This window comes from Artemia franciscana, chromosome 21 (assembly GCF_032884065.1).
Source record: "Artemia franciscana chromosome 21, ASM3288406v1, whole genome shotgun sequence".
NCBI classification, from domain to species: domain Eukaryota; kingdom Metazoa; phylum Arthropoda; class Branchiopoda; order Anostraca; family Artemiidae; genus Artemia; species Artemia franciscana.
The window spans coordinates 31699619-31716710 of record NC_088883.1 but is presented as its reverse complement, the minus strand read 5'-3'; the positions used below and the strand labels follow the sequence as shown (position 1 = coordinate 31716710).

At 33.4% G+C, this 17092-nt stretch overlaps 1 protein-coding gene across 1 annotated transcript in view; it reads left to right on the top strand.

Moving 5' to 3' along the window:
* The first annotated feature begins 1270 nt into the window (after nucleotides 1–1270).
* The window catches only part of LOC136040893 (fibrillin-1-like), a 174002-nt gene continuing 158180 nt past the window's right edge, over nucleotides 1271–17092 (top strand). The window contains exon 1 of the mRNA XM_065725307.1: nucleotides 1271–1401. Coding sequence (XP_065581379.1) covers nucleotides 1329–1401 — 73 coding nt within the window. The 5' untranslated portion in view covers nucleotides 1271–1328. The remainder of the gene's footprint in view (nucleotides 1402–17092) is intronic.

Here is a 17092-nt window from a genome sequence, read left to right as displayed (position 1 = left end):
GATTATTCTGATGATCTAAGCCTCTTAAATGAGAGTATGACAAAATGAATGAACTTTTAGAGGTTATTGCGAGAATAGGTTTGAGAATTAATATTAAGAAGACTAAGTCGATAAGGCTACGAATAAGTGAAAATGAAAACGTGACGTTGGGTAACGTAAAGATAGATCCGGTGGGCAGCTTCACTTACCTTGGTAGTATTTTTTGCAAAGAAGGTGGGAGCAGTGAAGATGATAAAATTGGAATAGCAAAGGCTAAGGGTGTTTTATCACAGTTAAAAAAAAGTTCTGAAGAATTGAAAGATAATTCTGCAAACAAAACTTGGAATATTGGAAGCTCAAGTGATGACAGTTGTCAAATATGGCTCTGAAGTATGGGTGCTCTGAAAAGTCAATGAAGATTTAATTGATGTTTTCAGAGAAATTGCCTAAAGATTGTTCTAGGTACCCGGCTGGCTAACCTTATTTCAAACAGTAGGCTGTACAAGAAATGTGGTTCAATCCCACTTTCTAGGGCTATAGTGAAAGAAAGGTTGATATGGCTAGGGCACGTTCTGTGGTTGAAGGATAACAGATTGCAAAAGAAAGTCCTTTTCGGCCAACCGTCTAGGGCTAAGCAGAAAACAGCCCATACCCGTATGGGATGGGAGGATGTCATAAACAAAAATCTAAAGGAAATGGGAACTTTCTGAGACAGTGTAAAGAGGGAGACTTTGAATCGATTCGGATGGAGGAGGAACCTGCGGCTGTGCTGGCCTCAGAAGGCTTGGTGCTGCGGTGAGTTGTTAGTAAGTAAGTAAGACGGCACTAGACCCTTAAGGTCCAAACCGGTGGTGTTGATCTCCGTTTCATGGCCCTTCAGCCAGGAAGTGTAATGGGGGGTTGGGATTGTGATTTGTTAGTAGCAATATTAAACGATGGCTTCATAGAATTAAAGAAGTAAAGCTCGTGCTTTCAGTAGCTTCGCAACAGCATATGTAAGTTTGATGGGGAATAGTTTCCTCCACGTCCTCTTTACGTCACTCTGTGAACTAATTCAAAATTTGGCTGAACTAACTAAAAAACTAGTGTTTGTTTCATTCCTACTTTTTGAAAGAAAGAAGAAAGAAAGATAAACCGCTGAATCTTAGAAGAAAATATTCCATATTCCTTCATTTTCTCAATCAAGTCAATACTTAATCATTTTCTCGTAAATTCTTAAAATAGTTAAAGAATGACAAGGTGCTGCGTCTTTTTTTGTTTGCATTAGATAGGCACAGATAAAAGATAAGAACGCATCTAACCAGCTGGCCTTGTATTAATATTCTAGATAGAACCATATCTGTTACAAAATGACTTTGAAAATAAAGTTTACATTGTGCTATCTGTTTATATGCTCAAGTCAGGCTTTCCCTTCAAAATCAGGTAAAATCATCTTTCACAGTTTGCTATGAGTTCGCTGCTTAAATCTTTTTTCCCTAAAGTTCGATTTTTAGGGCTCTTGGTTAAGCCATTTCTTAGGAATATATTAAAATCCTTCGCTATGGGACATTAAGAATTCAGTTTTTCTAGATTTCAGGCGATTAAGGATACAACAAAAGTTTAACAAAAGAGGGCACCTTGCTAGGCGGCGTTTGATATCAATGACATTTGTTAGCAGTTAGGACCCTTCCCAGGTAGACAAAGTGGTGAACTGTTTCCAAATATCTAGCCATTACTGGTTATGGCGGGAGTTTTATAACCCATTGCAAGACGTCAAAATAGCTTTGGTTTTTTTGGCATTTAGTATCTTGCCAGTTTGGACTTCTTGAAGTCCAAACCCATGGTTCTGCACTCTGTCTCAAGGCCCTTTAGCCAGAAAGTGCAACGAGGGTATGCGGTCCGGGCATCCTGTGTATTTGCACACCTTTCCTACTTACCCTCCCAGATTTCTCCTGGAACCCAGTTAGAGCTGGGTGGACTCCACAAGGTCGTACTCAGAGCTGGTTGCGTGAGCTTACAGAGTCATGCCACTGACCCCCCTCGGAACCAAATAGCCGGCTACACCAGAAATCGAACCTTCGCCATTCGGGCAAAAAATTCCAAATCCAGCGCGCCATCCACTTTGCTAGGACGGCTTATTTTGTGGTGAGAACTCGTATTTTGAACTGGTCTTAAACTACTATCAAGAGGAGTAGGGCTAACACCCCTGAGCCTCCTAAAAACAAAAACGCAATATACACTTTACCGAAGAAAAATATGTTTTGTACGTTTTCCTTTAACAACATTAATACATTTAAAAATTTTAAGACTTTCAGGCATGGATACAAAACGAGCAAGAGTGAGTAATAGCTCTTGTATTAAACTGTAAATTAACATTCGTTTGTTCTTTTCAGTAACCTATTTTGCTATGATGATTTGTTTTAATGCTCCAAGAAATAAAACCGCAAAGCTTAAATTATAGTTTGTTTTCAACTATTCCAATGTGATATAATTGTTTCAATTCTGGAACAGCCCATTGAGTTCTAGAAATCTAAAAATTTTTTTTAGCTTTCCAGTTGCAGACAAAGTAATGCCACAAAAAGGGAAACATTTGTCCCTGAAAAGAAGCCAAGTGCATAAGAAAATCATTGTGTATTATAAATTTTGTACTATTGCTAGGTTTTGCTTAGTTGTTAAATTGATTTTTCTTTAAATTGCGTTTAGCAATGTAGAACCAGCTATTATGCAGGAAGGATGGTGGGTCATCGTGTTGGTGCGGGGAGGGGGTGCCATATACATAAAAGGGCGGATTTCAATGCCCAAAGTGTCCAACTCTTCATAAGCCGTTAGTGAAATATTAAAATGGGCGTGCATGTGTGTATGGGAGGTTGGGAGGAATACATTATAATTTCCTGTCATCTTTGTTATATTCAGCATATAAAGATATAATAAACTTCGCAAGTGTTAATTAAAAGTCACTTAGACCTTTCAGTGTTGTATGCATTAAGAGGGGAGTGGTGGGTTGGGTGGAGGGCTCTTTTCATTCAAAAAGGGCACTTGCAGCCTTTTGGTCAAACTGTTGATTGGAATCAAGTTCATAGACAAACCTTTGAATATTAGAATTTTTCTGTACTTAACTGCTTTTTGGTCGAAACCTTGGCTGATAACTAATGTTGGTCGTCAAATTGTCTGGAAAGCTCAAGGAGATTGTAATTTTGAGAATTGATTGTTAATATCTTGTAACCATTCAAATATTTACAGGGCTGTCAAGCATGAAAATATAAAAGTTAGTCAAATATTTATTTTATAATTGTTGTAATGATAATTATATTATATGGTAATTATTATAATAAAACGGAGAACGGAAAAACGGAGGAGTCCTCCGTTTTTCCTAGGAAAGAGCAGCCAACAAAGGGCATTCATTTGGATGCAGCTCGGTCGAATTAAATTGCCATATCCACAATTTCCAAATAAACTGGTTTGCCCTTTTATAGGTAGTCACTTGCTCTCTAATGAACTCTAGAAACAAATTTAAAGCTTGAAATCATGTTTTGCTTAAGCTTCATTGAGTGTAAGTCATGTTCAAACCATGAATAGTTGTGAACCGACATTTACAATTGATCAAAATGAACAAACTTCGTCACCAAATGTGACAAGAGCAAGATGATGACCTGAGGAATGTAACTTCACGGTTTAAAATGAACAATCTAGACCATCAAATATGACAAGACCAATCCGAGCAGCTAAGATAAAGGGAACTGAAGAAATACCTGAAGTATTTCAGCAATTTTTGTCCTCACTGTCCTCACATATGTTCCAACTGAAAATTTCTTTCTTATTCATTTTCACTTTTGTTCCGATCCTATCCTTGATCTTGCATGTCTTATAACCACATATTTTTTTGTTCTGCAATTTCGTTTTTGACTTGTTGCAATTTTTGCTGCTGTTTATCTTTTAGCCGCATATTTCTTTGGCCTTCGCTTTTATTTTGACCCGTTGTATTTGTCGTTTTCGCCAATATTCTAATCACATGTTCCTTTTTTCTTCATTTTAAACTATCATTACATCAGGTATTTCTTTAATGCCCATTGCCTTAGGTGCTCGGATTGGTCTTGTCGTATTTGATGGTCTAGGCTGTTCATTTTTTTTTTTCCTTTAGGTATTATAAACGTCTTAAACACTTTCTTTGTTCTTCAACTCCATTTTTAATTCTTTCTAATCCTCGTTGTGGCATGGGTTGTAGCTAAACACGTTTTCGTTCTCCATTTTCGCTATTCGCTTGTTGTAATTATTACTGCCGCTTACCTTTTGACAACATACTTCTTAATTCTTCACTTACTTTTCGGACTTGTTATAACTGTCGTTTACTCAAGTATTTTAATAGCAAACGTCAAGGTTATTTCGTTGTTATTTCATTGTAATTATTATTTTCATAAGCATTTTAACTGCAAATTTCTTGGTTATCTATTTTCGTTTATCATTGCTTCAGGTATTTTCCAATGCACTTTATTCTACCTGTTTGGATTAGTCTTGTCACATTTGATTTTATAAGTTGTTCATTTTCACTTATTGTGAATTTATATTTCTCAGGTCGTCCTCTTAATCTTGTCTCATTTAATGGTTTAGTTTGTTCTTAGATATTTAGAAGGACCTCATGCCTCAGAACCATTATTTTAAATTCCGACCGTATCCGATTATATTGGGGGAATTGGAGGGGAAAACTGGAAATCTTGGAAAACGGTTAGGGTGGAGAGATCGGGAGGAAACTTGGTGGAAAGAACAAACACAATTCCTATATATGTGATTTACATAACTGGACTCTGAACTGAATCCGCTTTCTTTGGGGGAGTTTGGGGGGAGGGTGTTAAATCGGGAAAAATCGAAAAATTGATGTATTTTTAACTTACGAACAGGTGACCGGATCTTAATGAAATTTGATATTTAGCAGGAACTCACGTTTCAGAGCTCTTATTTTAAATCCGACCAGATCTGGTGACATTAGGGTGATTTGGGGGGGGAGCTGGAAATTTTGGAAAACACTTAGAGTTGAGAGATCGGATGGAACTTGGTGGGTAGAATGAGCAAATCTTGTAGATATGTGATTGACGTAAATGGACAATCTGCTCTCTTTGGGAGAGTTAGGGGGTGGTCCAGTGCTTTGGCGAGTTCGGTGCTTCTGGACGTGCTAGGACGATAAAAATTTCTATGCGTGTCAGGGACATGCACAAACGGACTTGATAAAGTCGTTTTCTTCGATTCGAACATCTGGTTGGAGGGGTGAAGGGAGGGGAAAAGTTAGAAAAAAATAGGTATTTTTAACTTACAAGTGGGTGATCGGATCTTAATTAATTTTGATATTTAGAAGGACCTCGTGTCTCAGATCTCTTATTTCAAATCCCAACCGGCATTAAGCCTCTGATTTTCTTTTTGAATCAATCTATTGATTCTTAGAATTTTTCTAGAGCTCATGTCATATGAGGTCTTGCCTCTTGGCTCTTCCGACCTCGTCACAAGTGCCATATGAGCTCTTAGCTCTTGTTTATCTAAAATTTGTATCTGGAGTATCTACTAGCACCCTGAAGAGAAACTACTTTTCTATGTAGCTTATTTTTGTGTTTTCTATCACGATTGTAACTAAAGTTTCAGTTACGAAGTCTATTAACGTTTCAGTTGAGACCCTTGGCTGAAACAGTAACGAAATCTCATATATCGTATCTCTTTAAACTAGCAATAATTGTATATATCTATACGTATGTATTTTCTTCGAACACGGCTCCATATTTTCTTGGGGAAATGACATCCTAGGATTTTCTAGCCTTAAAAAAAGCAATTTAGGTAGGTTAAGAATTTGAGAAAAATATTAAAAGTCTAATTTGGAAAAAAAAGTCATTTGAATAATATTATTTCTATGAGCATGTTTCAAAGGAATAAATCCTATACTCCCCCCCGCCCCAGGAGTATTTTTGTATCTGGCGATTACAACATACGTAAAAAAACAGCTAAATGTTAAATACCAATCTTTATGAGTCCATTTACAAAAGTTATATCAAGCATTTTAGTATTGTCTCGAGGACAAATGAATAACCTAGACTATTGAATGTGGCAAAACCAATCCGAGCAGCTTATATAAAAGATATTGATTAATGAATGAAGTAATGATAAAAGAAAATGAAGAACAAAGAAATATACGACTAGAACAATTGCCACAACGATGACTACAAGGTTTTAAAATTGAAAATAACCAACAAAGAAATATCCGGTTAGAAGATAAGCCATATCGAAAATTCAAACGGGCCAAAAACAAAAGTGATAACAAACAAATTAGAGGTTATGATGAAAGTGAAGAAAAAAATTGGCGGTTAAAAGATATAAGACAGTGTTAACAAAGAAATATGTGGAAAAAGATAAGCGGTAGCGAGAATTACGAGTGACAACAACGACCATAATAATAAGTCTGTTTATGAAAGGTAATTTAGGCAGTTTAGCAATATCCAGAGGATAAACTATGTGTATGTATGTATGTATGTATGTATGTATGTATATGTGTATGTATATGTATAAATACATTGAGTTATTTAGTTGACTGTATTGATATTGGCTGTTGCAGTCGTTCGTTCTCAAAGCTTTGTTTCTTCTTGAACGGCTACTTATCAAATGACTAAATTGAGTTGATTTTTTAAGTAAAGTTTAATTTAGTTCAATCCAATCCTTGACCATTAAATTTGGCGAAAAAGGGCCTTGAATAAATGTCTCAAGTAATGAAAGATTAAAATGAAGATCGAAGAGATATAAGGTTAGAATACTTGCGACAACGCCAATTCAAGCTACTTAAAATTTAAGTAGACAAAGAGATAAAATTGAAGTAGACAGAATTGAAGGACAAAGAAATATCCGGTTAAAAACAAGTGACAGCAGGAATTGGAAAGAATCAAAAACAAAAGTTGACAGACAAGAAATACGTGGTTACAAGGAATTTCACAACGGTGGGTAGATGAATTAAAAGTGGAGGTGAAGAAAAATAAATAAAAGGTTAAAAGATATGCTGCAGAAAGAACAAAACAAATATTCAATTTTAATTAAAAGATAGGCAATAGTGAATGAATATATGAATATAAATATATATAAAATATATAAATATCTATATATATAAAAATAAGTTGTTTGTCGACTGACGTCATGTTTATCTACTGACGTCATTATAAGGATTAAGCATTATAACGTCATGTATGTATTTTGTATGTTTGTATATGACGCCATTATAAGTTGACGTCATTATAAGTATATAAGGCTTGCAATTCAAAGAGAATATTTAGTATAAAACCTACAATGGCAGAAGAAACAGCCGAGGAATCTATATATATAAAAATAAGTTGTTAGTCCATGTTTTGTCTTTGTCCGCATATGTGTGCTTGTTTGTCCGCATATGACGTCTGTAAAATAAAGAAGAAAAGAAGACTAAAAAAAATAAAAAAGGTAAAAAAATAAAAAAAACTAAAAAGAAAAAAACTAAAAAGAGAAAAAACTAAAAAACAAAAAAATTAAAAAACTAAAAAAAAAGAAAAACCTAAAAAGAAAAAAACTAAAAAAAAAGAACAAAAGAAAAAAGGGTAAAAACTAAAGAGAAAAAAATGCTAAAAAACTAAAAAAGCTAAAAAACTAAAAATAGAAAAACTAAAAAAGAAAAAAACTAAAGCATGTTTTTTTTCCGTATGTTTGAGGGTTTGCATATGACGCCTGTAAAATAAAGAATAAAATTAAAACTAAAAAAGAAAAAAATTAAAAAACTAACTAAAAAGAAAAAAACATAAAAAAATTCAAAAATCTAAAAAACTAAAAAAAAAGAAAAAACTCAAGAGAAAAAAAAGAAAAAACTAAAAAAGAAACACTAAAAAAAGAAAAAAACTAAAAAAAAGTAAAATAGAAAAAAAGATAAAAAAAGAACAAACTAAAAAAAAACTAAAAAAGAAAAAAAGAAAAAAGAAAAAAGCTAAAAAAAAAAGAAAAAAATAAAAAAGGTAAAAAACTAAAAAGAAAAAAGCCAAAAAAATAAAAAAGCTACAAAACTAAAAAAAGAAAACTAAAAAAGAAAAAAAATAGAAAAAGAAAAAACTAAAAAACAGAAAGAACTAGAAAAGAAAAAAAAACAAAAACTAAAAAAAGAAAAAACTAAAAAAAATATTAATGAATGATTCTTATTTAACAATAATACTTTACAAAATTTAAGAATTAAATTAATATTTAACAACAACATATTTTTTTACAATTTTTAACTTTTTATACAAAAAGACATTTACAAAACAAAAATACATTTTTCAACTCTAAAAAGCATAGAAAATACTTATTTATTCAAGTTTCATTGGAGCAAAATATAAAAAAAATAAAAGACTTCTTTCCTGAAGAAAGTTCAGGCGCTGTAGCCTGCGCTAAAAAGCAGCTGCAAATCAGCCATTATTTATTGTCAAAATTAAATGAACAATGTTAAAGAAGAATCATCTATTATGATACCCTGCGATAGCGTAGTGGATATCGCTCTGTTCCAAATGTAAATGTGATTGGTTCGAATCCACGTGCCGCAGGGAAATTCAATCGGAAATTCATTTTTTTTTTTTTTTTTTTAGTTCTTTTCTTTTTAGTTTTTTTCTTTTTTTCTTTTTTTTTAGTTTTTTGATTTCTTAGTCTTTTAGTTTTTCTTTTTTAAGTTTTTTTTTAGATTTTAGATGTTTTTTAAGTATTTCTGTTATTTTAGTTTTTATTTTTTATTTTTTAGTTTCTTCTTTTTTTAATTTGTATTCTTTTTTAGTTTTTTCTTTTATTTAGTTTTTTATTTTTTTTAGTTTTTTTAGTTTTTTCTTTTTTTAATTTTTTCTTTTTTAGTTTTCTTCTTTTCTTTTAGTTTTTTAGCTTTTTTTATTTATCTATCTATATCTATCTATATATATAAATAAGTTTTCTGTCCGTTATGTCTGTTACACTTTGTCTGTTACGCCAGATTGTATCTTCTATATATATAAAAGAAAACAAACTAGAATGTAAAAACTAGAAATTGCATAAATATTTTGAAATATTTTGACAATAGATTAAAGTAATTCGAAAAAAGAAAAATGGTAAAAAACTAAAAAAAAATAAAAAGAAAAAACTAAAAAAAGATAATAAAAAATTAAAAAACTTAAAAAAAGAAAAAACCTAAAAAGAAAAAACGTAAAAAAATAAAAAAGATAAAAAACTCAAAAGAAAAAAACTTAAAAAAGCTAAAAAACTAAAAAAAGGAAAAAACTAAACAAAACTTGGAATTGCACAAATATTTCAATATATTTTGACAATAGATTAAAGTAATTCGAAAACCTTAAAACAGATAGGCCTACCCCAAAATTTGAGCTTTAATATAAATTGTTGGAGCTTTAGCATGCTTGGTACGTAAAGATTTTTCCAAGTGTCAATGTTAGAATGAACATTGACAAATTGAAGAAAACAAATCAATAAAAAGAAGAAACTAAAAAAAAGAAAAAACTAAATAAGAAAAAAAACTAAAGAAGAAACTGTATCTATATATATAAAAATAAGTTGTATATATGCATGTTTGTTTGTTTGTGGATTTGCATTTGACGTCATTATAAGTATATAAGGCTTTGTATATGACGTCATTATAAGATGACACTACAGACCGGAACACCGGGACACAAATGACGACCGGGACACAGGGAATATAAATGACGACTGGGGCACTCAAAGAGAAATTACGGACCGGGACACAAATGACGACCGGGACACCGGGACAGAGGGAATATAAATGACGACCGGGAAACTCAAAGAGAGATTACAGACTGGGATACCGGGACACAAATGACGACTGGGACACAGGGAATATAAATGACGACCAGGACACAGGGACACAATTACAACGGGGCCGCCGTTGTATATAAATAAGTTGTCTGTCTGTTATGTCTGTTACACTTTGTGTGTTACGCCAGATTATATCTTCTATATATATAAAAGAAAACAAACTAGAATGTAAAAACTGGAAATTGCATAAATATTTCGAAATATTTTTTAACAATAGATTAAAGTAATTCGAAAAAAGAAAAATGGTAAAAAACTAAAAAAAAAACTAAAAAGAAAAAACTTAAAAAAATATAAAAAATTAAAAAAATTAAAAAAAGAAAAAACCTAAAAAGAAAAAACATAAAAAATAAAAAAAGATAAAAAACTAAAAAGAAAAAAAAACTAAAAAAAGCTAAAAAACTAAAAAAAAAGAAACAACTAAATCAAACTGGGAATTGCACAAATATTTCAATATATTTTGACAATAGATTAAATTAATTCGAAAACCTTAAAACTGATTCCCCCATTTTTGAGATTTAATATAAATTGTTGGAGCTTTAGCATGCTTGGCATGTAAAGATTTTTCCAAGTGTCAATGCTAGAATGAACATTGACAAATTGAAAAAAAACAAATCAATAAAAAGAAGAAACTAAAAGAAAAGAAAAAACTAAAAAAGAAAAAAACTAAAGAAGAAACTGTATCTGTATATATAAAAATAAGTTGTATATATGCATGTTTGTTTGTTTGTGGGTTTGCATTTGACGTCATTATAAGTATATAAGGCTTTGTATATGACGTCATTATAAGATGACACTAGAGACCGGGACACCGGGACACATGACGACCGGGACACAGGGAATATGAATGACGACCGGGACATTCAAAGAGAAATTACAGACCGGGACACCGGGACACTAAATGACGACCGGGACAGAGAGCATATAAATGACGACCGGGACACTCAAAGAGAGATTACAGACTGGGATACCGGGACACAAATGACGACCGGGGCACAGGGAATATAAATGACGACCAGGACACAGGGACACAACTACAACGGGGACGCCGGGGGCACAGGGGGATATATAAATAAATGACGACCGGGACACTCAAAGAGAAATTACAGACCGGGACACCGGGACACAAATGACGACCGGAACACAGGGAATATAAATGACGACCAGGACACAGGGACACAACTGCAACGGGGACGCTGGGGGCACAGGGGGATATATAAATGACGGGAATGTTCGATTCTGACAATCTATTTATATGGACAGACAATGGGACAGCAAAGAATGTTGTATATTCGCAAGTTTTATGTAGTTAAAAAAAATATATGTATATATATATATATATATATATATATATATATATATATATATATATATATATATATATATATATATATATATATATATATATATATATATATATATATATATATATATAAGTTGTCTGTGTGTCTGTGTGTCGAGTGACGTCATGTCTAAGAAAATCGTTCAAAGACAAATTTTTAATTGTAAGAAGATCGTGGACGGAAAAATATTCAATTGTAAAATGACTGAAGAACCTACAATGGCAACAACCGAGGAAGCTGCTCAAAAGACAAAGTTTTAATTGTAAGAAGATCGTGAACGGAAAAATGTTTAATTGTAAAATGACTGAAGAACCTACAATGGCAACAGCCGAGGAAGCTGCTCAAAGAGTCTATGCTAAAAAATTTGCGGCTGATAAAGAAAGTAAGAAAAGAAAGCCTGCCGAGGAAAAAATAAAAAAGGAAAAAAACTGAAAAATAAAGGAGAAAAACAAAACTAAAAAAAATTAAATAAAAAAAAATAAAAAGGTAAAAACTACAAAAAAAATATATATATGCGATAGATATATATAAATCTATCTATATTCACAGGTGGGACACAGGGACACAACTACAATGGCGCGTAACTAATATGGCGCGTAACGACTTACGCGTGCGGGGGGGGGCACGAAGCGCCCCCGCCAAGTAGGTGTCGGCGTGGCGAAAAGTGCCACCCTAACATCTAGTATATATATATATATATATATATATATATATATATATATATATATATATATATATATATATATATATATATATATATATATATATATATATATATATATATATATATATATGTATATATATATATATATATATATATATATATATATATATATATATATATATATATATATATATACATATATATATATATATATATATATATATATATATATATATATATATATATATATATATATATATATATATATATGTATATATATATATTCACAGTGGGACACAGGGACACAACTACAATGGCGCGTAACCAATATGGCACGTAAAGACTTACGCGCGCGGGGGGGCTTGGGGGTGGGGTCGCGAAGCGCCACCCCAACAGCTAGTATATATATAGAAGATAGTGTAACAGACATACAACTTATTTATATATATACACTAGCTGTTGGCGGCCCCCCGCGCGCGTAAGTCGTTACGCGCCATATTAGTTTTTTTGTAGTTTTTACCTTTTTTAGTTTTTTTCTTCTTTTGTATTAATGCTAAAGCCAAGGTTCAAACCTGGAGCCTCTCGGACCTAGAACCTGAAACATAACGCTTTACCAACTCAGCTACTTCGGCTTGAATACATTCGTTTTGAGCAGCTTCCTCGGGTGCTGCCATTGTAGGTTCTTCAGTCATTTTACAATTAGAAATTTCTCTTTCAACGGTCTTCTTACAATTAAAAATTTGTCTTTGAACGATATTCTTAAATATCTGTGTCCTGGTCGTCATTTATATTTCCTGTGTCCCGGTCGTCATTTGTGTCCCGGTATCCCAGTCTGTAATTTCTCTTTGAGTGTCCCGGTCGTTATTTATATTCCCTCTGTCCCGGTCGTCATTTGTGTCCCGGTCTGTAATTTCTCTTTGAGTGTTTTTTCTTTTTAGTATTTTTTAGTTTTTTACATTTTTTCTTTTTTCAGTTTTCTTTTTCTTCTTTATTTTTCAGCTTCACTATGAAATACATATCGCCGAACCTTTGTTTTCTTAACTAAAATCTGGTAGGCATTGATGACCTTATCCAAGTCAAAATCCCAAACCCAATCATCATCGCTATCATTTTCAGTTTTGATATATTTTGACTTTCGCTGTCCAGGTGGATCTTCATCTAACTGCGCGGTTTTGCGTTCTTTAGCCTCAAGCCTGTTTCCTTGCTGTTCTTTTGATTCCTCGGCACGCTTTCTTTTCTGACTTTCTCTATCAGCAGCAAGTTTTTTGGCATAGACTCTTTGAGCATCTTCATCGGCTTTTGCCATTGTAAGTTCATCAGTCATTTTAAACTTAAACATTAATAGATTTCTACGTGAACATATATGTCTTAAATATCTTTAATGACGTCACCGTCATAGCAAAAATGACGACAACTAACTTCATGACGTCAGTCGACACAGAAACATGACGTCACATGACAGACAGACAGACACACAGACAGACAACTTATTTTTATATATATAGATAACTATCTGTTGGGGTGGCGCTTCGCACCACCCCAACACCTAGTTTGTGGTGGTGCTTCGCGCCCCCAAGCCCCCCCGCGCGCGTAAGTCGTTACGCACCATTGTACTTGTGTCCCTGTGTCCCACCTGTGAATATAGATAGATATATATATGTTTAACTGCGTAAAATTTGCGAATATGCAACATTCTTTGCTGTCCCATTGTCTGTTCATATAAATAGATTGTCAGGTTTACCAACTCTTAAACATGCAATATAATAATTGTCCATGGGAAAACAATCCGTATTCAGATCTATACCACATTTTCTAACGATTGCCCTTGACCTTTGTTGATGGTGATTGCTAATCGAACATCCCCTGTGTCCCCGTCGTCATTTATATATCCCCCTGTGTCCCCGGCGTCCCCGTCGTAGTTGTGTCCCTGTGTCCTGTTGTCATTTATATTCCCTGTGTCCCGGTCGTCATTTGTGTCCCGGTATCCCAGTCTGTAATTTCTCCTTTGAGTGTCCCGGTGGTCATTTATATTCCCTGTGTCCCGGTCTTCATTTGTGTCCTGGTGTCCCAGTTTGTAGTGTCATCTTATAATGAAGTCATATACAAAGCCTTATATACTTATAATGACGTCAAATGCAAACCCACAAACAAACAAACATGCATATATCAACTTATTTTTGTATATATAGAATACAGTTTCTTTTTTAGTTTTTTTTTAGTTTTTTCTTTTCTTAGTTTTTTTGTTTTTCAGTTTTTCTTTTTTTTAGTTTCTTCTTTTTATTGATTTGTTTTCTTCAATTTGTCAATGTTCATTCTAACATTGACACTTGGAAAAATCTTTACATGCCAAGCATGCTAAAGCACCAACAATTTATAATAAACCTCAATATTTGGGTATCCGTTTTAAGGTTTTCGAATTACAATAATCTATTGTCAAAATATATTGAAATATTTGTGTAATTCCCATTTTTTTTAGTTTTTTTTTAATTTTAATTTTTTTACCTTTTTTCTTTTTTTTAGTTTTTTACCTTTTTTTATTTTTTTTTATTATTTTTATACGTTTTTTCTTTTTAGGATTTTCCTTTTTTTAATTTTTTTATTTTTTAGTTTTTTTTTAATTTTTTTCTTTTTAGTTTTTTTAGTTTTTTATTTTTTTCTTTTTTCAGTCTTCTTTTTCTTCTTCATTTTTCAGCGTCACTACGAAATACATATCGCCGAACCTTTGTTTTTTAACTAAAATCTGGTAGGCGTTGATGACCTTATCCAAGTCAAAATCCCAAACCCAATCATCATCGCTATCATTTTTAGTTTTGATACGTTTTGACTCTCGCTGTCCAGGTGGATTTTCATGTAACTGCGCGGTTTTGCGTTCTTTAGCCGCAAGCCTTTTGGCAATAACTCTTTGAGCAGATTCCTCGGCTGTTTCTTCTGCCATTGTAGGATTTATACTAAAATTTCTCTTTGAATTAACTATTTGAGCAGCTTCCTCGGCTGTTTCTTCTGTCATTTTAAGATCTATACTAAAAATTCCTCTTCACGTGCCAAGCTTGCTAAAGCTCAACAATTTATAATAGACCTTAAGATTTAAGTATCTGTTCTAATGTTTTCGAATTACTTTAATCTATTGTCAAAATATTTCAAAATATTTATGCAATTCCCAGTTTTTACATTTTAGTTTGTTTTCTTTTTCTTCTTTTGTTTTCAGACGTCATATGCAAACCCTCAACACAAAAATACATACAACTTATTTTTATATATATAGAAGATATAATCTGGCGTAACAGACATAACACACAAACAATTTATTTATATATATATATATATATATATATATATATATATATGTATATATATATATATATATATATATATATATATATATATATATATATATATATATACTAGTTGTTGGGGTGGCACTTCGCGCCACCCCAACACCTAGTTGGTGGGGCGCTTCTCGCCCCCCAAGCCCCCCCCGCGCGCGTAAGTCGTTACGCGCCATATTAGTTACGCGCCATTGTAGCTGTGTCCCTGTGTCCCACCTGTGAATAGAGATAGATATAAATATATATTTTTAACTACGTAAAACATGCGAATATACAACATTCTTCGCTGTCCCATTGTCTGTGCATATAAATAGCATTTATATTTATATGTCTGTGCATATACAAAGCCTTATGTACTAATAATGACGTCATATGCAAACGCTCTTTTTACAAACAAACAAACATGCATACACACAACTCGCTTCGCGCCACCCCAACACCTAGTTGGTGTGGCGCTTCGCGCCCCCCAAGACCCCCCCCCCCCGCGCGCGTAAGTCGTTACGTGCCATATTAGTTACGCGCCATTGTAGCTGTGTCCCACCTGTGAATAGAGATATATAAAGATATATATTTTTAACTACGTAAAACATGCGAATATACAACATTCTTCGCTGTCCCATTGTCTGTGCATATAAATAGCATTTATATTCCCTGTGTCCCGGTCGTCATTTGTGTCCTAGTGTCCCAGTCTGTATTTTCGCTTTTTGAGTGTCCCGGTCGTCATTTATATTCCCTGTGTCCCAGTGTCCCGGTTGTCATTTGTGTCCAGGTCTGTAATTTCTATTCAAACAATCCCTGTGTCTCAGTCGTCAATTATATATCCCGCCCGTGCCCCCGGCGTCCCCGTTGTAGTTGTTTCCCTGCGTCCCGGTCGTCATTTATATTCCCGGTCGTGATTTGTGTCCGGATGTCCCAGTCTGTAATTTTTCTTTGAGGTTCCTGGTCGTCATTTATATTCCCTCTGTGTCGGATGTCATTTGTGTCCCAGTCTGTAATTTATCTTTGAGTGTTTTTTCTTTTTAGTTTTTTTAGTTTTTTACACTTTTTCAGTTTTTTTTCTTCTTTATTTTTCAGCGTCACTATGAAGTACATATCGCCGAACCTTTGTTTTTTAACTTAAATCTGGTAGGCATTGATGACCTTATCCAAGTCAAAATCCCAAACCCAATCATGATCGCTATCATTTTCAGTTTTGATATGTTTTGACTCTCGCTTTCCAGGTGGATTTTCATCTAACTGCGCGGTTTTGCGTTCTTTAGCCGCAAGCCTGTTTTCTTGCTGTTCTTGTGATTCCTCGGCCGCTTTCTTTTCTTACTTTCTCAATCAGCTGCAAGCCTGTTTTCTTGCTGTTCTTGTGATTCCTCGGCACGCTTTCTTTTCTTACTTTCTCTATCAGCAGCAAGTTTTTTGGCATAGACTCTTTGAGCAGCTTCCTCGGCTGTTGCCATTGTGGGTTCTTCAGTCATTTTACAATTAAACCTTTTTCCGTGAACGCATGTCTTAAATACCATTAATGACGTCACCGGCATAGCAAAAGTGACGACAACTAACTTCATGACGTCAGTCGACACAGAAACATGACGTCACCTGACAGACAGACACACAGACAAACAACTTATTTTTATATATATAGATATATATATTTATATATACACACACACATATATATATATATATATATATATATATATATATATATATATATATATATATATATATATATATATATATATATATATATGTTTTTAACTACGTAAAACTATCGAATATACAACATTCTTCGCTGTCCCATTGTCTGTACAAATAAATATATTGTCAGGTTTACCGACTCTTGAACATGCAACATATAATTGTCCATGGGAAAAACAATCCGTATTCAGATCTATACCTCATTATTCTAATGATTGCCCTTGAGCTTTGTTGATGGTGATTGCTAATCAAACATTCCTTGTGTCCCCAAGCCCCCCTCCCCCCCTCCGCACGCG